The 26,902-nt window shown below is 38.9% G+C and overlaps 1 protein-coding gene across 3 annotated transcripts in view; it reads right to left on the bottom strand.

Annotated features, from left to right (window-relative positions):
- LOC129211365 (contactin-3-like) overlaps positions 1 to 26,902 on the bottom strand; it is a 112,257-nt gene that overhangs the window by 11,917 nt on the left and 73,438 nt on the right. For all 3 annotated transcript variants that reach the window (XM_054838364.1, XM_054838365.1, XM_054838363.1), the window contains exons 7-12: positions 19,797 to 19,933; positions 17,416 to 17,545; positions 16,077 to 16,227; positions 6,103 to 6,230; positions 4,477 to 4,652; positions 507 to 624 (exon numbers count right to left, since the gene is read on the bottom strand). In XM_054838364.1, coding sequence (XP_054694339.1) covers positions 507 to 624; positions 4,477 to 4,652; positions 6,103 to 6,230; positions 16,077 to 16,227; positions 17,416 to 17,545; positions 19,797 to 19,933 — 840 coding nt within the window. The remainder of the gene's footprint in view (positions 1 to 506; positions 625 to 4,476; positions 4,653 to 6,102; positions 6,231 to 16,076; positions 16,228 to 17,415; positions 17,546 to 19,796; positions 19,934 to 26,902) is intronic.

Below are 26,902 nucleotides of genomic sequence, written 5' to 3'. Positions count from 1 at the left end.
TGTCCTCTTTTAATCTACTAATACATCTCTGTAGTCTGCCAATTTGTTATCTACGGCTGTTTTACTGTACGATGCACTGTAGCAATTTTTCAGCACAACATCTGATCAGCACCCCGAGCAGCAATTTAGTCAGGCAAGCTTTCTGCTGCCTTCGGGAAAATCCTGATTCTGGGCATCCTGGCAAAAAATGCTGGGTTTTGTCTCATCTGCACCAAAAAAAAAAAAGGGTTGAAATAACTCTCATTCCCTCTCATCAGTGACTTGAAGGACTGTCAGTGAGAAAAGATAGGAAGTCAAGATTTATTATATCCTTCAGCTCTTAATTTCTCTGGGAAAAATTAGGCTTCATCCAGAAATTGAGCTAAAATTCCCCCTAACTGGAAGAATCACATAATTCGAGTCATAGATGAATTGCGGTTTGCAATCTACATCATCAGTTGTTTCTGTAATGTACAATACACAAAAGTTAGAAAATATGATCCATGGTAACTGCAGCTGAAATTTACCTCGTACGATAAGGTCCGCTGCAGATGCTACGCTATCCACTTCTGTCTTCACCATACAAACATACTTCCCACTGTGTTTCAGCTGGATGTTTCTAATCATTAAATCTCCTGATGCACTCTGTCGAAATACAAAGTTCTTAGTAATGTAAACGTACTACCTTGGAATTTAATATTAAGATTGTATTTGTAAATGGGGGGGGGGGGGGTGAGGGAATCAACCAAAAAAGATAATGTTGAAGATAATGTTGCTCCAAAACTGCCTTGGCAAACAGCCTGCAGGGTGGGAAGTTATTTCCCATCAGCTGCTCCGTGGTAATTGTCTGTAAACATTTTCCTAATAAACGTGAGGTAGTGTCCCTCTTTTACGGGAGAAGCAAGCTACAACATGGTTAGCTCGTACTGGGAACATAGGAGGTGTGAAGAAAGTCAGTGCCCTGTCACCCACCATTTGTCTCAAAGCCCTAAGAAAGAAAAAAAAAAAAAAAAAAGTGGTTTCTACAGCCAATTTGACGACTTCTAGACAAAATTTCTAAGTCTAGTTAGCACAGCTTTTTAAGGCGTTCAAATGTGTAAATGACAAAGCTGAATTTGGGCCATTCTACAGGTTACTGCGAGCACACTTTCATTTAAAGGTTGTACCTTTGGGGCTAAACTCCCCATTTTACAAGTCTAAGCTCTATTCTTTGTTCTTCATTGAATATTTATTTAATCTTTGGTAATTTTTTTTTTTCCCATTGGTGTCTCTCATGTCATAGCATGTGGTTGATCTCCTGAATCAAGGGAACCATACATAAAACTTGAGTGATAACTATAACTTCATATCACGTTAGGGCTCCTTATGTACTATTTTGTGTTCTACATCACTTAGTAGAGAGCTTGATACTAAACCTCTGGTAGCCAGCATCATTTAAAAAAAAAAAAAAATCCCTGCTTTGTCAGCTGCATTCCTGCTTTATCCCAGTTCACATCGTATTTTCCAGGTGAAAAAAAATCTCAGTCAGATTTCAATTTTTAAATTTTTGGTTTTGTGTTTTTTTTTTTTTTTTAATTTTCTGGAGAAGCAGCATTTCATTTGAGACAGAACCCTATTTTGTAGGTATTTTCAGTTCCTCTGGCCACATGCCTGATTCCTGGGCACACAGCAGTTTGGGAGAAAGGGGAACACGATTCTGGAGTTTATTTTAGGCTTAGGGAAAAAAAACCCCACAAACCCACCATTAACAAACTTTCCAACCATTTCTTTATTTTCCTTTGTTTCAGGCTCATACCCATTATTTCAGCATTACGATGTCTCACTTCTTTATTCAACACAAGCTGAAACCAATTCCGCCCGATTCCCTTCCATTTGTGACAATATAACCACAATGCCTGGTCGTTTTTGCAAACAAAGATGTAAGCATTTGCAGGACAATTCAGTGCTGATTGCCTAAAATACATTAGAAGTTGAGTCAAAGACAATCTACAATCCACCTACTTGATTAGAAGTGGATATTCAGGGAATGACCAACAGCAGCAATGCCTACTCACAAGCAAATGTTCTATATGAATTTATTTTAGCAAACTAAATTTAAATCATCTCAACAAAGGGGACTGTCAAATAGAGTAATTTTACTTGAAAAAAAACCCCAAAAAATTAACACTGCATTTAAATTATTTGTGGATATTTTGGGGAAGAATGTCAAAGTATGGGGAAAAAACCAGAAACCTGCAGCAGCAAAAAGCCACAACGTAGAAGGCACCCTCACCTCCCGTGGCTCTGCAGAGCATCAGCAGTATCCACATTCTTGCCTACCCAGATTAAATCTTTGCCAGAGTGGACAAGTCCAGGTGACGGTAAGGTCACCTTCCTTTCGCCATGCTACACAGAATACAAATAAAGAGGAGTCCATGCAGTATGAACAGCTGCTGAAACTGCTTTGGCTTCTCCTGTCTGCATAACAATCTCGGCCATGGCTGGGCTCTATAAGCAGGTGATACCCCAAACAGTTTAGAGGCAAGCTGTTCAAAATTTTGAAATCTGCTTGGTTTGCCATACTCTTTGTATAAATCATCTGTCTAACAAAAAACAAAAAACAACAACAAAAACAAAAGAGCAGTAAGACAGTATTACATGCTATATTTTTCTAACCATCTGGAAGACCAGGTGGTGGTCCCATAACGTTCCCACTAACTACTACATGTCGGAGACCTCGGGCATGCGTGACAGGGACTTCCAAGGCATCATGACATAGAAATCTATCCATTCAAAAATTATTTTCCTTTTGCCATGTTTACGACCAAGAAAGCCAAAGTTATTTTTGCACAGACATTTTCATTTAATCAATACACATGGCAACTACTGGAAGGCTTAGAATGTATTTATGCTGTCTTACTTACGTACCCTGACCCGCATGTAACTCCAGATGAAATTATTCCGCTGACCTTAATGTGATAAAAAGCCCATAAAATATTTTCATGGATCTCTTGGTAACCTATGAAGTTTTCTACTAACGAGCTTCAATCCCTCTTGCCACAAATAACAGTTTAAAAAAAACAAACCTTAAATCTCTATATCCCGTAAACCTCCCTAATTCTGTCCCTTATGACAAATTTCCAAGTAAATTGTTCTAGATTTGGAGTTCTGAGTTAGCCAATACTCACCCTGGATTTTTCTTCAGTACTGACTGAGAATTTTTTGTGAAAAGCTACTTTTTGGTGCTTCTTCCCTCAGAAGAAGAAAAAAAAAAAAAAAAAGACACCTAAACAAGGCTTTGATTTGGAATTTTGCCTGTGTTTGTTTTAGGAAAAAGCTGGAATGTTTCATGAGAAAAAAATACTGCCTTTTGTAATCAGCTTATGAAGCCTTAATTGAGCCAGTAAAACTGTCAGATTCAGGTTTTGGTATGTTTTTAACCTTTCCTTTCTAATATTGCTATTTGTACATACAACCAGAGTACAGCTGGGGGGGAAATATTACTAAATAAATAAAGTCCATGTAGCAATAGTGGAAAGTAACGGGCTATGAAATCGGAGCATTCCCATTACAGCATGACAGATGGTCAGTTTGTAATTCTCAAAACATTTCTGTGAAAATGTACATGATCTATGAATATCTCATGGCTCCTACAAGGAAATCGCATCATCTCCGCATGCACTTGTAGTTAATCAATTGCAAACTGCAGAACAATCTGTGTGTTTGGTGCCTACTGATTAAATGCTAAATCTTTCGAGGTTTTTACTTTTAACAAAAAAGTTAGGCGCTGAAATTTCACAGGCAGAAGTGTCTAACCCACAACTATTCCTCTAGAGCAGGAGATCTGGCAAGAATATGTGAAAGGAAACTTTATGAAGGCTTATAACAGCCAGTTTCATGCTGATGCTCAGCTGTGTGCTTTGTTATCACTTGGCCTTGCCTTGCACCGTAATAAGGGCTTTTGCTGTAATTGAGTTCCTTCTCTTGATACATCCTTCATCTGTCTTAATGCTTTACTTTCCATGTTTTGATTAGAAGGCTAAATTCTAAAAAAGCACTAATGTCAACACCCCCCGCCCCCAGCAGCATCTCTGTATCCTGCATAGGAAATATTTAATGAGATATACGGCTTCTCACGTCAGAACGTTGAGGGGTACACTAGGGATACAAGTGCAGGATAAATAAGGGAAGATGGGATGTTCTTGTTCAGATTTAGGCTGAAGTTCACAAAATACGCATCAAGTGCCTTAATCTGTCATTGCTGTGTTTCATGTGATCTCGGGGAAAATCACGTAGGGCCAGATGCAGAAACAGAGGTAGGAACTTGCAGTACTTCAGATCTAAAATACAAGGCGTTTGTACAAGCTAGCTCAACGAATGGTTTCCCTCCAACATAGAAGAAAATTCTACACGCTCAGAAGAGAAGAAACATCCTAATTTTACCGTGTTGAAAAAAGAAAAAAAAAATAAGCCTGTCTGTGCTGCGTTAAGGCAAGCGAGGAGACGTTTGCAACTCACCCCTCCAACCTTCTCAAAATGAGAAGCGTCCTTCTTGAAATCGGTGAGCGTTCCATTGAAATACCAGGTGAAGCTGATGTCCAGTACAGGATCGTGCTGAACCTGGCAAGGCAAGACGACACTTTCTCCAACAGCGACATCCATGTTGGAAGGTGCCAAAGTAATCCTGGTTGGCTCTGTTGGGAGCAGAAATACCAGTTATTGGATTCCTGTATTGCTGAGCTTTGCTTGCCAGTAATATTCTGCCACGTTCTTCAAATCTGATTAATGACAGTCACTTCCAATTATGCGGTTGGACTATAAATGCTGCTGCTTGACCCCTCTTGTCAGAGCATTGTGTCCTTGAAAAGTATTCCAGTGGGAGGTACTCAACACTGAAAAGGTGAATTTTAACCTGCTGTGGACAGGCCAATGTACTTTACAAAGCTAAATGCACCGCAACCCACCGCAATGAAATTACCGGTCAAGAGCGTGTGTGGTTCTCAGCAATAACACTCATGTTTTGGAGCATGAAGCCGTAGTAGCAGCCACTGGGAAGATTAAGAGGTGGGAGTGAGAGAAGGAGCTAATAAAATCTGGAAACTAGAGGAAATCCATATATGGCAGAATGTATTGGATATTTGGGTCCATATATCATATAGAACATAAATAGCATCATTAAGAATAGCTGCTTGTTATCCAGAATCACACTAATGGAGAAAAATTTCAAGTACTGTAAATAGTGTAGAAATAAAATTTAATTCTAAAAATCCTTTGTATATAATTCTATTATTTGTATATAAGAGGGCATGAATCATTTAGGAGCACAGACTGAAAATGTGAAGCTGTTAATTCACTGAACAAAATAATTCTGTTTGGATCTATGAGATATATAGGGTATGTAAAGCAGTAGGATATTAGATAATTCTGAGTTTGGAAAATCTTTCAGATACTCCAACCTTTAAAAAAGAACATAATCAGAAAAGAGAGTCTTCAGCTAAACTTCACAGACCACTTGTGCTTTTAATCCAGTATCTCAGACAGCAGCTAGTAACGCATGACTTACTTAGAGGAATGGGCAAGAACCCTCTTAACAACAATTACGTATACAATTTGCTTTTGAAAGACTTTGTATTTTACTGCTCGTGGAGTTCCTGAATGCTCCTGCAGCTGGAGTGTCTACATCTTTTTCCATAAGCAAACAGCCCATACTTCCTTAGGGCTAAACAGATTTTGGACTGGAATATAAAATTACCTCAAATATTTTTTTGATTGTGGGTTTTATTTCCTCAACAAATTAAAAAAAAAAAACCCTGAACTTAAAAAGCATAATTACACTATTGAGTATTTAGATAAGTGAGAGAAGGGAGGAAAGCGTTCAGAACTCCCTCACATCTGAGAAGTATCTTTGTCAAAGACAGAAAATCCCTCAAGTCTCTTTCCTTTCAACTAAAAAAAATACGTAACAAATATCGTTTTATCTTTATATATTGTTAAATATATAACTTCTCACGCTTTATTTTCCACCACATTTAGTATTTTTTTTCAATAAGCAAACTCAGACTCCACATCGTTGCAGACTCGCGTTGCAGAGCTTGCAATTCCATTTACGTCACCTCCCAGATGACCCCGTTCCAGCTCACCTACCTGTAACTATTAAGGTTGTTGAGCCACTGGCTGTTCCAAACTGGTTTGTTGCCAGGCACGTGTAGCTTCCAGCATCAACTTTGGTCACATTGGCTATTCTTAGTCCTCCATCCTTTAATAACATGATTCTAAAAAAGTATGAAGAGATTTTAAAAGTTGCAGCATTGGTTTGTAGACAAAATGCTTTAATACTCATACTGTTATCTTAGATATATCAAACTGCATCTGTTACCAACCTGGTCTTTGAAAATTTTGCGGCCATACACTGACAATATACAACAAATTTGACCCCATCCGTATATTACTCACTGTTTTGGACAGCAGTAGAACCAATGTGTAAGATATGTACGCGTGTGTATGTATGTTTGTGTGCGTGAGAGAAGAATCCCACATTAAGTCCGTCTTTTTCAGCTGCACCACCTGAAACTAGAATAATTTTCAACTGTATTATGTTGTTTACCCCATGCAGTTTTGCATGGTAGCTTTGAAATAATTGTATGTCATTATTATAATGATGCAATAGGATTTTTCATCAACACTCCACATTTTGCACTTTCCAGCATTCACAGATACAAGCCTAACACAGACTGCGTTGAAGTCAATAGTTTATTTGCACAACTGACTCTAGAGTAGGATTCAGCCCATGCAAGTATAAACTCAGACTTGGTTAGAAAGCAAACCGAGCCTTCACACTATCGCAGCCTTGTGTCTCGGTTTATCACCTACGCTGAGCAGGAGTGACCTGCAGACATGGTAGAGGGATGTTTTGTGGAAGGGCTAGAAGGAAAGAAAATTCTCTCCACGCCACACAAACTGGCCATGCCCAACGGACAAATAGCATGGAACAAACCAGAAAGATGCTTACAGAAGGTGCAGACAAAAGGAGACCCCCAGTACTGATACAGACAGCAGAGCACCAGCATCCCAGCAGTAGAGGTGACATCCTAGACAACAGCACTGGAGGGATGTAAAGGTAAGGCTAATCTGACTCCCTCTCTCCCTATTTCTAGTCTTCCCATCTGTCATATCCTTAGACTACCAAGTCTTCTCTAAGATAACCCGGAGCAGCTATATAACTAACTGTATACAAAGATGTTCACCATAATTAACAAAACAGCAAACATTTCCCTACTACGCCTAAGTCAGAAGAGCTTCAGAGCTTCTCTCTCAGATCCACCAATCCATTTCAAAGGCACCGAAGGAATCACGGCGAGGCTATTCTGTCCTCCCCTAAGCGCCTTAGCTAGAAGGTATTTTGGAAATGCCCCAAACACCCACAGACTCAACAGAACAGCAAACAACATTAACACTCCAGGCGGACCTCTAACTGCATTAGTTGGAGCCTTACGCAGTAGTCGGAGTCAGTAGCAGCTGAGAAGGCAGCAAATGTCATGAAACTCAACATTGCCATCTTCCCTTTCTCAGAAGAGTCATGAGGATTTTGCCTTCTCACTTGCATGTACTTCTTTATTAACCTGCTGCTTTGCTCAGCACAAAATTAATTAAATACACACCCCTGCCGCTCTTTTTATTTTCAACATCCTTGAGACAGATTAGTATCAATGGATCTTCATTTGTCCCAACTTACATTCAGTTCTCTAAAGCTAAATACATATTACAAAAAGTAGGTGGAGAAGTCCGCTGTGTTAGGTGGGAACTGAGATCACTGCTTTTCATCTCAAAACTTGTCCCAAGCATGGGATAAGCAGGATGCTCACTTGAAAAATCAGGTTCCTTGCTCTTCTGGCATTCACACACGGTATCCAAGAGCTCGCTGTGAGCGATTCTCCGTGAGAAACCCCGCATGTGCTGCGGAGGCGGATGAAGGGTAACGCAAGCTTGAAACGGCTGCACTGGCTGCAGGACAAGTCCATAAAGACCGTTAGGACTGCAGGCAGCACGGCTCAGAGACACCTGGTGAACGCGCGCCACTTTTAGATTTAATTGCTTCGCCGAAATAAAAGTTGGCCTGTAAAAAGTATATGCTTCAGTAAGCTGCACTGTCATTATTTATTTATATTGATTTATATTATAAATAATACAGTGTTACAATGTTCTGTTGTTTGTGGGTTTTGGTTTTTTTAAGCAAAGCGTCCAAATCCATTATTTCAGAGAACAAATCAGTTGGTAAATGAGGGCAGGAGAATGCAACTCTGGAGTCTGATGGGTTCAGCGATCTTATCCTTCACCCTTAACTTCTCTGATCCTCCAAAACCACGTTCCCTAACCGCAGACCACGGCGGCGGGAGCCTGCCATGGCTCTGTAGTTAGGCTGCTTCTTTCCCTTAACAGCAAGTTCACTGAATCCCCGTTGCATCTGCATGTCGGAAAGCAGGAGTCTGCATTCCCTGCACAGCTCCGCTGAGATGACGCAGCGCTTTACAATGAAACGTACGCCAGAAATAAGCACAACTTTTCATTGTTTTTCTTAATTATTCTGAATTGCATTTTATATTTTCTTAAAAAAGGTGTTGCGACACTCGATGCTGCAGCTGAAACACATTTCCTTTGGGCAAAGGTGATACAATAATGAAATTAATAAATGCAAATTATAAGTGATAACAAGTCACCTTGTTAGAATGACAAACAAAAGCATCTGATGCAGGGGAGAAAAGAGTTATAAATAGACAGTTTAATCAGTTTACATCTGGAGGTAACCATCTTTCAGTCTTCCAAAGCGTCCTGAGGTACCTAAGCCAACGTGGCGGCGTTGGAGGCGTATTTGTGAGGAGGGTGTGCTTCATCAGCGTCAGCACATCCGACCTCCTGGAGGCTTATTAACTTGTTCTGGAAAATTCCTAAGTAATATCTGGCTGCACTTTATATTAGATGGAACATTTATATTTAATTAAATCTTACCATATGGTTTATAGGTATCTTAAATGCGTTGTAGCCATGATTAATACATTTTATAGGTAATTATAACGACATCAATAAAAGAAGACGTTAAAATATATCCATTATGGTCGCAAGCAAGCGATTGAGTCGTCGGACTTTCTAGCTATCTGTCTATTTTGAAAGGCTTGTATTGAATCATCTACTTTGAAGCAGTTTCCAATAGAAAAAAAACGCAAAACCAAGAAAAAAACCCAGCAGTGTTGACAAAGCCTGAGATCAAACAAAGGAAAAAATAGGATTGGGGTATAAACCAGAAATTGTCTATTGTTTAATGACAACAAATCACATTTAGAGTGCTCTGAGCTACCTGCAAGTCTAGCTTGCCTAAAATAATTAAGCAATAGGCTTATTAAAACCAAGATATAATTAAGAATCAAGTTTTTTTCCAGAATTAAGAAAAAAACCCCAACCAACAAATCAATTCTAGAAAAGTGTCAAAATAAAATCTTTACTGCTGAATTAAAAAGAGGAATGCTTTACTTTTTCAATTACAAAACAGCAAATGCAGCGCAGCCTACAAAACCACTAAACCCAGAAATAGCTCTACCCCTTCCTGCTGAAAAATTAGACAAACTGAAGCTTTTAGTATACTTAAAATTATTAGATATTCACGCCCTGTGATAAAACAAATGTACTGTGGCTGGCCCGCTGCAAGGAAGCGATCTGGATCTCTAACACAAAAAAATAACACATCCTTTAGCGTTCCCTGTATGTACAAGAGTTTTTCCAATACATTTTGCTGAAAGCCAACAATTTTCAAAGGGAATTCCATTTTCAACAACCTGCACGCTTTTAATGCACTGGCAAATGGCAGAAACTTTTAGCCCTGTAAAACAGGTAATGGGTGGAATAATGCTTTGGCATGTATCCATTTGGACAACTGGAGACTGATTTAGGACCTGTTTAGTCATCAGATCAAAATATCTTTGACAAAATCATCATCTCTCGCTAACTCCTGAGTAAAATTTTGGGAAATTAATCTCTGAGAAGATTCTTTTTTTCCAGTAACGAAAGGCACGGCATAAAAACCCTCCAACTAAACAACCTACAACAGCCAAATGTCTGACCTCACGCCCATGCTCTTTGACTGAGGTCACCAGAATGGGGAGAGGGATTAACCAACTTCAGGAGTTGAAGTTTCCTGACTTGAGAGGCCCAGGTTGGTAAAACTATGAGAGTCTTCCTGTCCCACCCAAACTACAAGCGTGTATTTGGCATTACAGATCTTCCAGACAGCTGCGGGACGCCAGTGGGGTTACAGTCTCCGTCAATTCTGCCCAGTCTGTCAGGTTTTATACATGACATTATAATTTGTTATCTTAGTCATAACTGTCCATGGAGAAATCCAACTCTGAAATGAGCACATGTATTTCTCATACTGATAAATTATTTTGCTATTGTTACAGACTGCACCAAATTTTCCTATTTTCAGATATTGACACAAATATCATCTGGGAGTAGGGGGCAAGTGGTGGTCGCTCCAGGATGCCAGTCTGAGATCTGTCAACGTCAGTATCTGTAGTGTAAGAATATTCAAGCTATTCTGCATTCGCTGTCCCCATACGTACTTGCTCAGAGAACTGGGACAGTATTATGTAGAGGTTTGCATAGTTCTACTTACTCTCCAAAATCCTGTTAAATTGAAATTTTGGTGCAGTACAACCTTATAAACATGACAAAGGGCCTCAGGATCCAAGACCATAAGGCTGCCACGTGAAATTTAGTGTCATTAATGAAACTGTTAATGAATGCAAATTTGTTCATCTTTCCTTGACAATGCTCAATTCCTAAAATAACAGATATAATCAAACTAAGTAATCACTGCCTTTTTTATTTGTCAGATTATTCAGCAGAAAAGCCAACTATTTTAGATCCTTATTGATATGATAATAAACATAAACATATTGCTTTCCAGTTCATAACCCTTCAACACAAAGGAACAGTGGAAAAGTGGGTCAAACCTGCCTTTTTATATATCAATCAAATTCCAACTAAATTAAACCAGATTAATTAACAAGAAAGTCAGCAAAAAAATAAAGAAAAGCTCTTATTGAAGTACTGGTAAGTAAATGCATTACTTTCCACATTACAGCATTTCAAACTGTAATGCAAAATGAAATAAAAATACTTAATTCAAACTGTAAGGAAGATAAAACCAGTAACTGATACTTCTAAGAATCATGCAACATTTTATCAGGAATTAATTCTCCTCTTTTCTGTCCCTCTTAATTTGACATCACTTTGCCACTGGTTAAGATGGTAAAACTGGAGGATTTTTTAAGAGAATTGCACTGGAATGTCTTTTAGTGCAGTTACAAGTTTGCAACATCTCTTCATCTTTTTCTAGTCTTGTTAAATCTAGAAATATCTAGGAATAAAGGTGGATTTGTTTACAGGTGAAACACTGCTCCACACGATCTCAAAATCCCTTGTATTATTCTGTTTCCAGTCAGGTATTCGAGCCAGGAGCACAGGACCCACTACAGCCAATACGCAGCAACTGTCTAGTACTACGTATCAATTGCAAATCATATACATGCATAAAAGAGTTAAAGAAATCTTTAAAGGAGTTATCTAGGTTGTACCATATATATATATCTTATATATATATCTCATATATATACCGTATATCTTTTGGTTTTGATGAGTTAAACTAGCATCAAGTGCATCTAACCTTGGTTAAACATCTAATATTCCTTTTTTTGGAGGATTAAAAAAACCCAACAAAGTTCATCCATCTGGAGATGGAGGTGTCTCAGGCCAGCTTTTCAACACAGAAGGTGGTACACGAAGGCAACTACAGTTTGCATCCTCTGCTCGCTCTCCCTGGAGACCCTGGGACCAGTAGATGGAATAAACAAAACCTAGTTGTGGCTTAATGATTGCAGATAATATATGCTTTAGAGAAATTATTCAAGGCCTTATCTTACGAGATGGTTGGCAAAGAACAGCCTGAGTAAGTGCAAGCTGCTCCCAGCGTGGTGGTACACACAATAACCAGGGTGAAAACTGACCCTCAGTACCCGATCTGGCAGTCATTAAAGACAAGGGAATTTTTCCTAATTCTTGATGATTTTGCTCATTACATCACCCAAAATTATTTATTTCAAACGTCCAAAACTGCATTTTGTTGGGAAACATTTCTTCCTTCAGTACCCAATTAATTTAATTCCCATCTTCTGTCTTTCCTTCTGCATGTTCTACAGTGACTCCTACACCTTCAATTCTCTCTGCATTCCACTGCTCTTCACTGCCTAGCTCTCCTCATTCAAGATATTCTAAAAAAAAAAAAAAAAAAATCACATGCTTTGCAAAACTAACAAGAAGCAAGATTGTATTCTTCAACGTTGAGCAATTTCTCAGTCCAGAGCCCATGAATCCATTTTGAATTATATTTTCTTCCCTCCACAAGACATATCATACGCAGCTCATTTAATTAAAATTTACTGAGTCATTATCCAAATCTTCTACATACTGAAAATGCAGCACCATTTAAAAATAAATTGAGAATACAAGCTACAGTGCCATCAAAATGAAAATATTTCAGGCTTTACTAAAGTAATGTGGTCAGTACCTCCAGCAAAAACAGTTTGCTTATGACCAAATGCTAAGAATACATTGGAGTATTTGTGCTTTATTTTTATTATTCAAATGGGAGTTTTCTTAAAACCTATCAATTGTATCCACGTTGCTGCATGTTATGTGACATTTTCACTTTTACAGTGGACTTTAAGGACTAGTTCTACCCTCATGCTAAGCCACGTTTGGCTTCTAACCCTTCCAGAAAGCCTTTCCAGTTCAGGTACAGCCCAAACTACCAGGGTTAGACCGGGGTATCTATACCAGAGTGCTGGTGGAGCGTGCTGGCACATCCTCAGAAGAGGACACGCTCCAACATTCATGTACAGCTACGAGACAACCAAAACATTACTCTGTCCCCGTTCTCTAACAACGCTGAGTAACTCCACTACACCACAAGCAGACCTACCCAAACCAATAAGAATATGGGTTTAACTACTCAAAAGCAAATATATTTGGGAAACTACGTGTGTATATATATCCATATATATAAGGTAAGAGCTGTTCCCTTGCAGGAACTGACGGAGACGAAGTAACCTGCTTCACTCTCTGAAGACCCTGATTGCTCTTCACAAGCACATGGCAATGGTAAGGGAGGGGAGTCGCAGTCTCCGTCACACACTCAATCTCCGTCTGGCTCTCCTAAGGAGTGCTCTGTGAGCCCGAACCCTTCTGTAGGTCCGAGCTCCAAATGTAATTAAGCTCATTCTGCTTCCCCTACCTGTCCTAGGTTAAGAGCACGCTGGACCTCTGTGGCCAGCATTACCCCTTTTGGGAACTCATTCCTCCCTTTTTCTACAATTAAAAAAGACAGCCCCTAACAGACTTCTTCATTAGAAATGTAGTTAATGGTTGAAAAGTGTACTGCTAATTGGAAACCCTTTCCTGAATTGCAAGAATTGTAGAACTGCAAGAAAATCAGGAATTGCAATTATTCATAGCAGACAGTAATGAACTCCAGTGCTTTCTGCAAAGAATCGCATTTCTGCTTTTCTCTGAAGGCGAGTGTACTTCATTTAGATTAATTCAGGATTATGGGCTTGTTATTATGTTTCCTCTGTAAGCCATTTACAGCGTGCTGTCAAAAATATAGTAGGAGACACTTTGGGCCATATTTTGGAAATACCTGCATGTTGCAGAACTAAAAGCCACCATTTATATTCATGAATTTAAGCAGGCAGCATCATGTATGCTCAATACATTTTCAGAAACTGAACATTACTTTCTTTAGCCTGGTACCATCACCACAAATGGAATTGGTGGGTACTGTTTTTGAAGGGCAATCCAAAGCCACCACTAAGACCAGATCTGACGCCTATCCAGACAGATAGCTCACAAAGCAATGCAGAAGTGGTGGCTGGCATCTTCTCCTGGACATGTGTGGAGCCCTGCAAGGTCCAGGCAGGCCTGGCACCTTTGACTATCATGAATCGAACCTGCACAGGTTGTCTGAAGGCTGATGACAGTCAGCGCCAACAAGAGACAGGCAGGAATGGGAAGGATACCATTCTTCTCTCCTGCCTTTTTATGGAAATGGCATGGGGACAAAAACTAGGAATTTTCCTAAACGGACAGTATCAAGTGCTATGCATTTATGTACATGCTTTACAAAAGTGACCATAAAAATAAGAACAAGTGAGAATCATCAAAAAGCAACAGGTTTCACATGAGTTTTAGAGATCGTTGTGGCCCTGTGTTACAGACTTATTTATCGATGTGATACTACATCATTACAAGATGATGGAAGGTTTCACATAGAAAGAAAAAAAACAACTATTGTTATTTTGAACAAGATTTTGCTTGCTGGCAGGCATGCAGCCAGCTAGCGAGTCTGTGGTACCATGTCAAGCTCTATTGACAGATGCCTAAAGTTCTGCCAGATTGCCACATTTGACAACACTTAATACTTGAACACATGAAAAGTATTGTGTTCCCTGTGAAGAAAGAGCCAGAGCTGCACAGATCAAGATGACACCAAGTGTCCAAACCTTTTGGGTACAAGGAGAGAGCTCTAGCCTTACCTTGGAGCAAACAATGGTCTCAACTGCAACCTCTAAAAGTTTCGACTTATCTGGTAGCATCTTCTGCATTTAGAAATTCCAAACCAAAACCACCACGTAGTCTTTTACTATAGGACTAGAAGAGTTTCACCTGGTTCAGAACTAGCTTCCCCATGATAGGCTAAGCTTTGTAAAACCTAACGCAAAGACCTAGAGAAGCAGGGTTACATTCATGAAATCAAAACGCACTGCCATAGCAATCCTCCTTCAAATACAAAGTATTCGGTCTCCTCAGTCTCATGTCTGGACTTTTGGACACTTCAGTGATACCACTGTCCCTGAATTATCCTGCTAAGTAGAGGGTGATACCAGAGCGTTGCAAGAAGAACACTCGCAGTCATCCTGTCCTCGCTGCTCCCTGGCAAACCCCGTGACTTTCTGCGGCTGTTGCTGTGACTGCAGTCTGTCGTGAACTCAGCTACTCCGGCAACCAGCTGCAGAAAGGCTGACCTCAGGGCAAACTAAACTCCCAAATAGTTATTCTGCTCCTAAGAGTTTTTAGGGCCTGTACTGAGCACTGAAGGGCTGCAGCTGGAATGTCCTAAGTATCAAACTGCCTAGTTTCATGCTAAATCAGATATGTAACTATCTTAATTACACCTTTCATCCAAGGAGGTTTTTTTCAGTCTACGCAAATATTGAAGTGTAAACGAGAAAGCTTGAAAATCCCCAACGCTGGAGAGATGCAAAGCAAACGGCTGCCCCAGCGTACCGAGAGGTACACTGCCATACAGTTTGATTATATGATTTAGTCAGTGACTTGTGCAATTTTAGTTTATGACTAATTCAGTAATGCCTTAATGGTTATTGCTGGACAAAATGTTTACATGTAGGTAGGGATATAGGTGAATCACAAACTCTCCACTGAGAATTACTCACACCAAAACACATTCACTACCATGTAAACACTAGCGAAACGGCACCATACGTTATCATTGATAGATAAAGTTCATGGCTGCTTGAAAAGAACCTGAAAGTGTATTTTAATTTTCTTTTCCTGTTTTCATCTGCTATTCTGGACCTCCCAACTGCTAACTTTTTTTTTTCCCCCTCTCAGCCACATTATCACCGTGGCTGTAATATGCCTCATCTGCCTCCTTGCCAGCATTTTCAAAGCATTTTGTCGAAGGCTTTGAGTACTGCTTTATAGGCTTTGGCTTTCAAGTTTTCTGTCAGTATGTGGTTCTCTCTAAGTCAGGCCAAACTCTACATTAAACTGAAAATAAAATCTGGTCTTTGACCTTAAAGAAAGCAATATGCATGTACTCTCAGTGCTCAGATACAATAACAATTAAAAAACAACAACCAACGCCCCCAGCTAGACAGACTTCAGAGAGACTTCACAACTACTTGGATCTACAGATGACACTATTACATAAAAAGACATAAACAAGCTTTTTGTAAGATTAAAACGAATAAACCAATGTAACTTGATACCTTTCATTTTCGTGTAGCTGCTCACCTCCCTTCTTCCAGGAGCATTTGGCCTTAGGGGAAGCTTTGGGTTTGCATTCAAAATCAACTGTGCTGCCTATTTGAACCTGGATCAGTTTCTTCATTGGGTTCTTGGAAAAATCTGGAGCAGAAGCTAAAACAGAAGGGATAGTAACAGTGAAATAAAGCACCTGTATTTACATTGCTACTACTATTGAGCACTTACGTGACACTTCTTGGATTCCAAACACAATTAAAACGATGAATTAGTTCAAATGGATCTTCTATGGCACAACTACGTGTTTCTCCTCAGTATACTGGTACAAAAGTAAAGGTCTCAGTTGTGCAGAGTATGTCACCTAACGAAGCATGCCCAGAAGGTCACACCGACTGGATGGAGCTGAAGCTCGGTGAGCCCAGTGGGCGTTAAGCACATGCCCAACCTTACGCTTTGCTGACGGTGAGCGTCCATGACTTGTGTGAGCCCAGGGAGGGCAGTCAGCACCAGCAGCCGCATTAAAACTCAAGGAGCTGGTTGGCTTCTAGTTTCGTGTGGGAATGCATGTCAGATCAGATACATTAGATGACCCAAAATTACAGCGCAGCTCATTCTGAATGGGTACAGTTTGCGTTAACTAACAGTTAAGAAAAGGCACATGGCTTCTACCTATACTAACAATGAACTTCAAAAGGAAATTCAGTGGTTTAGGAGACCGAGGCTGAGGGAACAGCCTGCTGATTGACTGCAGTCTTAATAACACAAAGGAAATAACTCGTGTCCCCGCTGGAGGTAGAAATCGCACAAACACACGAGTGCATAAGGCACAAGTTCAGCGTTTCCCTCAAACAGGCGGTTTCAGTCACTATTTCGGACTCAAACACGCACCGTTGGAATGACAATCCATTGTCCCCTCGATCAGGAGAGGCTGCACACGAGAGCAGCCCATTGCTTTTACACGACACGGCTCCCCGGGAGCACGGGGGCCGCGGTGCAGAAGGGGAGTGCAGCTGGCTGACGTGCTGAGCCAGAGCTGCCTATGGACCACGCGAGCGGTTTTCACCTCCACGTCCAAGCTCCCATCTCTGCTCTTCCCCTAATTAATAATTTAGCCGTGTTCTGTTTTAAAGCAACGAATGATTGGACTGCAAATCCTCTGGAAGCAGATGAGTCAAGTCCTCGGCACTGCAGATAAAGATATTAGGTGGACAAAACCGTTTACTTTGGTGATAGCATCTCAGCGAGTTAAATTTGAGATCATGACGAGGTGGAAAACGAGGGAGGTGGAGGGGGTGTGAAGAGGGAGAATGAGGTTTGTGTTTGAGTGAAAAAGGAAAATCTTACCTACAACCCTGAGCTCTGCACTCGAATAGATGACACCATGTTTATTTTCAGCTATGCATCGGTATCTGCCAGAATCTGTCAGATTTAGATTTGATATGGTAAGTGCACCGTTTTCAATTTGGATCCTTCCCTGAATATTAAGAAAAATATCTTTATTGATGATATATTTCCTGTGAAAAATTTAAAATAAGTAAGAAATATAAATAGGACAGCATAAATGCAATAAATGGGGTAAATGTAACAGCATAGTCTCATGACTAAAATAGTTCTAAAGTAAGTGACATGAGTGCATCATGGTATGGCAACAGTGATCAAATATGGAGACAGCAACACAGTGTATGAAATCAATTCTTAAAACTCGCTCAGTTGCACAGAGGCTTTGCCTTGTATTTCCCCAGAAATATGGACAAAATCATACTAGGCTCCTCACGACAGACCAGAGTATCCAAACTATACAGATGGCACTGGCATTTTGTACTATTTAGAGATTTCACACATGCCATTTGCTAATGAGCTCTCTGTAATACTATGCAGAAAAAACTCCAACAGCCATTAAATGGAAGACACATATTTAAGTGCCTTAGAGATGACAAAGCTACTGAAGTATAGGGATCTTCTCACCTTGCTTATTCTTGGAAAGCTATATGAATTACGATAAGAAGTGACTAATTTGAAGGATGGAGTGGCAGGCACTGGTGAGAAAAGGAACCAGCGATAAAGACAAAACCAAAGGAACTTCTTTGGGGAAAATCAGAGAACAATACTGAACTGAAGAACAAACTATACACTCAAACACATTTTCTGATTTTCTTTTTTTTATCTGGTCATGGCTCACCAGGCCTAAGGCAATGGTACTCGCTCTGTCTTTTCTTAAGGGCATGTACTTCGTTGGCCCCACTGCGGGGTGACTGCGGCTACCTATGGGCAACCGGGACAGCTCAGCTCAGCTCCTTCCTTGACAGGTCCCCTCCCAGTTTATGGCAAGCTGCTCATTCAGTTAGACACAGGACAAAAGCAGTCCCGAAGAGGAACAAGCCTGAGTCTCCGTGTCTGGATCCTCCCTCTAGCATCCCAAGCTGCTCTTCTTACTCATCCTTACAAAGGATTTGTTTATGGAGAAGGGGAGCTAAGCTGACCATCAGCAAGAGATTTTTGTGGAGGAGACCCACCATGAGGAAGGATTATTGCAGTAGAGGAGCTGAAGAGAACTGATCACGATACACAGAGCACTCCTGATCTCTCAGCACTGGCTTTCAAAGAGCTAGTCCTATAGTTTACAGCCTTTAAGTATTTCCAGAGTAAGTCACGCTTATGCCCTTATACCATGCCAAAAGGCGGGACATCAATGCTCAAAAGAGGAGAAATGGGAAGACTGAATGAGAGAAGGCATTTTTGCACTTACTGAGGTAAAAAAGCACATTACCTTAGTGACATTGTGTGATATGGTAACAATGCTCTTAAATCACTGGGATGAGATTTTGTACTCCCTCGCTTAACCTGCCCACAAAACACTGCCATTCCTTTCAGTGAGCATGTAACTATAGCACTCTGAATGGTAAGAAATGTTTTTCAGTGCTTAGATCATTTTTCACAGCCATCCACTGAATTCACTTGAGCTCGCTCTTCTTCAACTCCGAGTGCAACATCGAGCACAATGCATTGGCCAAGGACAAAATGCCTCCTGCCATGGGCTAGTGCCCACAGTTTATATTCCTGATTACCTGAACTGGGAAGTTTTCCCAATGAAGCAGTGAGAATTAAAATCAATACGGGTATCAGATGCGTTTCTGATCTGGGAGACCAAGTATCTCACCTTCTAAGTACAAACTCTTTTCCCTGTCACCAAACACATTACTTTCCATTAACTAACTTTAATAATTGTATTCAAAGCAAATTCCTATGTTACATTGCTGTCTATATTTCACTCTTTGCACCAAGTAACGGTGTCCTACAAATTCTTAGGATTTTTGTCTTCCTTAAGAAGTATGAACATGCTTTCTCATTACCTTTAATGAAATGCCAGTGGCAAGTATATAAAAGTTCTGTATCTCATTTCAAGTTCTCTATCCCTCATTTGTGGTTGTTAATGTATAACTTTAATTAGCTTCCTTCCCCAGTATTTCCTTATATATTTATTTGTATGGTTCTATCATTGCTTTTAAATCTCCGTTTAGCTGGGATATTTTAGTAAAACATAATTTTAATTTGTGTTTCTGGCACTGCAGCTTTTGAAGTTTCCATCTGGATGCTCTTGACAAATATAGGAAAAACAGTATCAAATATTTCTCGTGACTAATTACACGGCCTTTTGTGAACTGTCATAGTTGTATGGAGTACTGTTAATTTTACATAGCATCATGTTTTTCAAAACAGAATGTTACCTCTACTGACAGCTGGTCTCCATTCTTCAGCCACCTGTACGATGGTTTGGGCTTCCCACTTGCTCTGCAATCCCAGAACAAGGTGTCCTCTACAGCAACTTCAGTATCTTTTATCGTCTGGATCCAGTGAGGTTTTGCTGCAGATAAAATACACATCAACAACGAAGACTCTAACAAGTTATTGTTCCGCATGAGAAGCAAAGGGTTAATTTGCACGGCACTCATCAGCTTTCTGCATGGACTGGTTTGTACCACCAGAGATTCTCACTGGTTCTGCTTCAAGTCACCTAATGAAAGAAATTACTCACTCTTCCTTTTATACATTTTTATTACAAGCAGTAAACCAAAGGAAAATTGAGATTATGGATCACTAAAGCTGAACTAGTGAAACCAATATTAAAATCACTAATGATGAAACAAACAACTTTGAAATTGAGGTAAATATAAGATAAAGAAATTAGTGGTGATACTGGAATTAAATAATTGATGTAGCTAAATCAAATTAATACTGAACAGAATCCTTGTAAGTCCTAAAAAAAATGTAATGGTATGTCAGCCTCTGTTCTAAATACCACTTGATTTGTTTTCTAATGCTAGTCCGTACTTAACTGTATGAATACATGGATATATGAGACTGTTTTTGAAAGCATTAGTATTAGCACAGCATTTGGCTGATGCATACCAGTATATGGCCTTATCAAAGTCCATAAAAATCACTAATTTTTAAACAAAATGTTGATGTATTAATACCATACATCCCTCAGAATTACCTAAAATACAATTAAAACTGTAAAGATAGAGTAGAAAACATCTGTTACAGCTTTCATAGGGTAAAAAAAAAAGTCACTTGGCAAATAAACATCACTGCATGAAAGACAACAGTATAATCCTTCAGTGCTATTTCACACAACAGCACAACACTGTTTTATAGCTAATTCACGTGAATTTTCTTTGAATTTATTCAATTTACTGTAAAGTTTATAATCTCAATATCTGCTATTTCTCCAAGAAAAGGTAATTCTGGACATTGCATATGGAGAAAATAGATAAAAAGTAGAATCAAACTCAGTTGCAAATTTATAGCTAAGGGCAAAAGATTTTTCTGGAGTCAATTTGATTACCTTAAAGATTTTCCCAAATTGATAATTTAGGAAACTCACAACACTCTCATATCAAAACAACTAGAAAAAAAAAAGTCCCTGGTGATGCAGGAAAATACTACTATTTAATAGAAGAGCTTTAGAAGCGCAGAAGGTCAGATTAATTCCTGTTGAACTTCCTACTGGAATGGAGTTACACCAGCAATTAATTCAGACCAGGGAAATTAATGACTCGCCTATGGCGGCAAGGGAAGCGTGCAGCACAGCTGGGAGCTGAACCTGGTCCATTGCCATAGGCACAAGACCAGCAGACCAATGTTTGGATGAGGGTTGGTATTCATTTCATTTAAAAAGATTCACTCCTTTCTAGCATACAAATTTTCTCTTCATTACATATTCTGCCATACAGCGATAAGATCTCAACATGATCGTGTACAGTACCATACTTTTATGATAACAAGGATTAACACTATTTATGATTTACGTATACATAATTAGGATTAACTTCTCACAGAAGAACTTACTAAATGTATTCATTGAGGTATTAACTTAGGAGGTTTTGGAATTCAACCAATATTTGCTGACAGTGAAGCACTCTATTATTTCATTTGTTTTGTATGTCCCTTATACCCCATGAGGATTAATGCCTTTCACTGATTTGGGGATGATACATTTTTTACACTCTCTCAAGGTCAGCTCTAAATGAGAGGATAATCTGACCTTTGCATCAGACAAATGTACTATCTTACCGATAGTAATTTTGGTTAAATCTTGAAAGTTAATGTTACAACACTGGAGTTCAAGAAAGAGCCATTGCTTTATCTCACATTGTCATTTGGCGTACTTGCCCCACATGTGCCAAGGGGATGAAAGCTCAGGACTCCGTGTCTGCATGTTTCCTGCACTTTGCATACCTAAATATTTATGCAACAAGCAACAGTGCTTGAATGATTGATGGAACCATATATGTGCAATATTTCACATCTGTTCCCTATCTCCACTTGAAAGTAGGTTAAATACAGTCTATTTTCAAGTTCAAGATCTTGGATTCAATTCCACTAAAGAGCAAAATATTGTCTACACCATAAATCCTCATTTTAGGATTCCTTATGTCAGGCAGTCTCCATGGAAGGGTTTCCCAAGTCTCCACGGTAGATCTGACAAACCGGGTCTTTTTGGAAAGCATGGGAGCAAGACAACCACTCAAAACAGAAATGAACAGAGCAGAGCTTCCTAAGCCACAGTGTGAGAAATCTATGGTGCTGGTTCATTCGCAACACAGTGCTGATGCAGACTTTAGTGATTTTCTTGAGGAGGGCTCTTTTTCTCTTCAAATTACCAATGCAGGAATTCAGCAGAAAGAAAAATACCCTTTTCATACTGCCACATCTCAAAGTCTTTAAAAGTGGCTGTAAAAGTATTAGAAACTCTTTGAAAAAGAACAATTCGACTAACCAGTCCAAAATTGAAAAGGCAGCTAAACAGAGGCACTTCCAGCTGGGAGTATTCCACTGAATACTCTGAATCTTGGCCAAGGTAAAGATGACCACATTGCAGCAGCTGAGGAAAGTGCAGACAGAAGGTCATGTGTCAGTAGATCTACATATCCTCTCAAAAGATAAGCATGACTTTCCAAGCCCATCACCGCCCTTTCCATTGAGCTCTGCCTGACTGTACCTAAATGATTCTGTGTATACGGCTTTATTCCTCTTCAGGTCTAGTCAATGTTAGACAAATGATACCGATTTAGAACACCTGGTTCCACCACCACTGCCACATCTGTGCTCTTGAAGGAAAACTCATGACTTGGTAACAAAGCCTCATTCTCTTATGGAGCTACTGCATTGGCTTGGTGTGTAACTTAGATCTTCCTGAGGAGACACCACTCCTTCCTCCTTAAGCAAGGAATAGGCAAATAGGCAACATACAAGACATCGTATTTTTATCTCAATGAAATTAAGTTGAGAGGTTGGAAGTTAATTTTAATGGAGTTTGTAGTGCAGGGTTTGAGACTGTGACAGGAATCCGTATTGTGTGGTAATACTAAGAATTCTTAGGAACTTGCTGTGCAATCTTCATCGAAGATCCATACGAAGTTCCCTTTGGACAAAATCTTTGTAGGTAACTGATTTTCTAAAGAAGGTTAGCCGTCAGGCTCATGGTCAGTCACTTGGAAAAGCACCAGACTCTATGTTGCTTCATATTTTTTTTTGCTTAAAATATTCCTTGCAATACTCATGCCCCCCCAGGCAAGAAGTCATAGAAGTGTGCAACTTCATAAAATTTATCCCACTGAGAAGACTCGGTCATCTTTTTTTCGGTGGCTATGATCATCCTTTTCTTCCAGCTAATTAGTCCACGCAGGTCTTCCTGAAGAAAACAACTGTTGCTTCATTACACTCTAGGGCATCCCTGTAGGCCATAAGGAAAGCAAGAACCATTTTTAAAGATTTTTAAGAAACCCTTCGTACGACTGCTCTGGAGTTTGATGCAAATGAAGACCAACTGCAATGAGTGACTGCAACGAAGTTCTTGGAAGCAATGGTTGAAGAAGCTGACACTTTTCAGAAGCTGTGCTGAGATCTAATTTGTAAATAATTTGTGGGGTACCATGCATGATGCATGTCAAAAAGTATTTTTATATATGATTTCCTTCAGAGTAGGTGACTCCAATAAAAATCTCCTTCTAATTCTGTAAGCCATAGGAATAGCATGAGGGAAAGGCAGAGCTTCAGGCTCATGACTTTTGTCTAGACACTGCGCTCTCCTAGAGAACACTGAGGTCTGCCATGCCTCTGCTTGGAGGCAGAAGACTACGGGAAGCTCTTCCACAACAGTCTCTAATTGGGGCTCGCACATAAGATGAAGTGTGCTTATACACATACCTTTACTTTGAAATTTACAGTCTGAGAGCTGGGCTGGAAATCTCCTTTGAAAATACCTTTGCATAGCTCAGCAGTTGGCCAATAAATCAGAGTCTAAAGGAACTTTCCATAGTTCAAGAGAAAACAGCTATGAAGCATACTGAGAAAAAAAAAAAACCAACCAGAAAATGTAACCTTCATTTTTCTAGGCAGTGTATCTGAAAGTCAGGCTGTAACACTCATACTGATGCCTACAGCAGTGACGAACCTTATTTTAACTCAAAACTCGAAGTAACATTAAGCATGAATAACTTAGTTCTGATAAAACGACTGGGCCTAGAGAAGCATCTAGCACATTTCTGAAGATGTCCATTGTCTGACTTCCATTCAAAAATAAAAATGCTCTCAAGCAACAGGTAATTGCTACATCACTGAGGAAAGTTTTAGTATGTATGAAAGATGAATGATTTGTCTTTGTAGCAAGTCAATTAAATTATTAGACAGTATCTACAATTAAACTCCAGGTTGATCAAACTCAGCAACTCCTTGATATTATTTAGTCATTTATAGTTTTTGTAGTTGATGTTTTGAAGACATCTCCATGAACAAGATAGAGTCAGGCTATAGGACAAAAGCTTCAAAGAGCGAGGCTCTTCCACATACATGAGTAATGCAGTTTCAACATAGCTTTCGTGGTACATTATTACCAAAGTAACTAACGACATATACGAGAGTTTTTTGATACACTAAAAAATTATGTAGAGTCTATGTATTCCTGGGGGGGTTCGCCTTTGCTATTACAGACCACCACTACAGAGCAAAAGGAGAACAGCAGCAGAAATTTTTCTCCTCATTAAACATTTTACCTTGATACTGTCAAGCGTAAGTTCCATTAAATCAGCACGTGCTAATTAAGAATATATTTTCTTCAATTATACTTTAATTGCTTTATGTATTTCTACCATGTTTAATTGTATCTTAAAATACTAAAATGTAATTGTTTCATCTCTTCTCATTTTTCCATGCCATGAAACGTCTCCATGGATTCTTCTTCTATTATCTCTTCATGGAAAGACAAACAACTATACTAATAAAGGGAAAAGAAATTATTTATAAATTCAGGTTATATATTAAAACAAAGGTAGATAATCTTGTCATATTTTTAGCACATTCTGAACTCCCCTGAGGAGAAAACTGGCATTAAACAAGTGTTGGAACTGTACAAAGGACAAAAAATCGAACATTTAATGTTGGGCTTTTCTTGATAAAATCTTTCATGAGAAAAAAGGAAGATTAATAGTCTGTTAGTAATGTTATGAAAGAACCCAAAATATCTGTTTTAGAGTATCCATTTTAATTATCGACTTCAACTATGGATTGAGACATATTTAAAACCTACAATGCTATTAGAAAAAACAGACACATTTTATTTTTCATAAAGAGAGTTACAGATGTGCACAGAATTTCTAAACCAAATTTATATGCATTCTTGAGAAAATGACTATGAATATGATTAAAGTTGAGCCTATGTTCAAGTGTTTTGTGGTTTCAGGACTGTAATTCATTATTAGAAGAGGAGGCAGGATAGCACAGAAAACGTAACTGATTTTTTTTTTTAATAAAACCATTTATGCACTGAAAACCCCAATTTTCAGAATTCAAATTTTACTGTTTCAGCTCATAAAACAAATCAGGAGAATAAGAGTGCTTTAGTTCATAGCAAAGCAAGGAAATGTCTCAAGCTTTTGTTTAGGACTGGCTTTATCTTTCATTTACAAAGAATCTTTAAAATCTGCAAAGAAAGGAAAACCTTCTGGGTTTCAGTCAAATGGAAAAATTTTGTCTTTTTTTTTCCCCTGAAAAGATATATTTTTCACATTATTTCACTAAGACAACTTGGAAAATCATAAACCCAATGCTTCTTATACCTTTTCTTGGGTAAGCCAGAAACGTAGTTTGTTATTTTGAGGAGAGAAAAATAAATATTTTCACTGTTGAAATAAAAAGGAATTTGTCCATTTGTAATATGTATATTTTTCTGTATATGATTAGCGGACATGTCTTACACTTCTACCAATAAAATGTTATAACAGCACCCAACATCCACTAACATTACCACACAGATTTGAGTCATCTTTGCCAGAGTTGGTACTTTCTAGCAGATGGATGTTTTTTATTCTAAGTCTTCAGTATATTGCATTAATTTTCCCCAAATTCTCATCTGCTTTTAGAACAACTTCCTTAAATATCAATTTTTTTATTGGAAGCCTGAGTGGCATATGGGTTGATTTCTTTACCAGACAGATTTCTGAGCTTTGATATCAGACACAGTGGCAAGCCATCAGAAGATTTATCTTCAGTTATAGAACATTATTAATCCACAAACAGAATGAAAATCCTTCAAATTATCAAAAAATGTTAAAATGATCCTATCCTGAACACAGACTTGTTGGCATTCTATTTGCGACAACAAAGCAAGTAACAAAATAAGAAAGATTACTTAAATCTACTTAATTCTGCAGAATGGGTTTCATTAAGCAGAACAAATGAAAAGAAACAGTTGGAGAGCCATTAATACCATTACAGGTCTCATTATTCTTTTTAGTCTAAACATCCATATTAGGGATTAATCTAATACGGGTAGACATTTATGTTGGAATATGAACTCTATTTGAGGGTTCAGATCCCTTTCTGGATTTGTAATGAAAATGTTCACAGTGATTTACTTGTCGCAAAACTGCAACTTGCTTGCTTTTATTGATTAGTGACATCCTTTGTTTCAGCTCTGTGTCCTTTAACGAGCAAAACAAAATTTGGGAAGCAAGTCAAATATCTCAAGATTGCCCACTGTTGTAGTTACATCACAAGAACTAATGACATTTTGCATGTAGTTTACATCGATGTGTCTTACAATGCCCTGATTTAAAACCGGAGTAGGAATACCAACTTGTCTGAAACTTTAAAGTAGCAAATAAAAGTCGCTTTATAAAATCAAATGCATAGTACCACGTTTGGAATGACAGATGACACTGGCAGATGAAGCATCTTAGATCTTTTGTCCTATGTTATTCATAGGATTTCTCAAAAAGTTGTACTTACAACTGGTATATGGAAAATTCAAGTTGCTGAAAGTCCCCTGGTC

This window comes from Grus americana, chromosome 11 (genome assembly GCF_028858705.1).
Source record: "Grus americana isolate bGruAme1 chromosome 11, bGruAme1.mat, whole genome shotgun sequence".
Taxonomy (NCBI): domain Eukaryota; kingdom Metazoa; phylum Chordata; class Aves; order Gruiformes; family Gruidae; genus Grus; species Grus americana.
The sequence above is the reverse complement of the archived record's forward strand: the minus strand, read 5'-3'. Positions and strand labels throughout refer to the sequence as shown.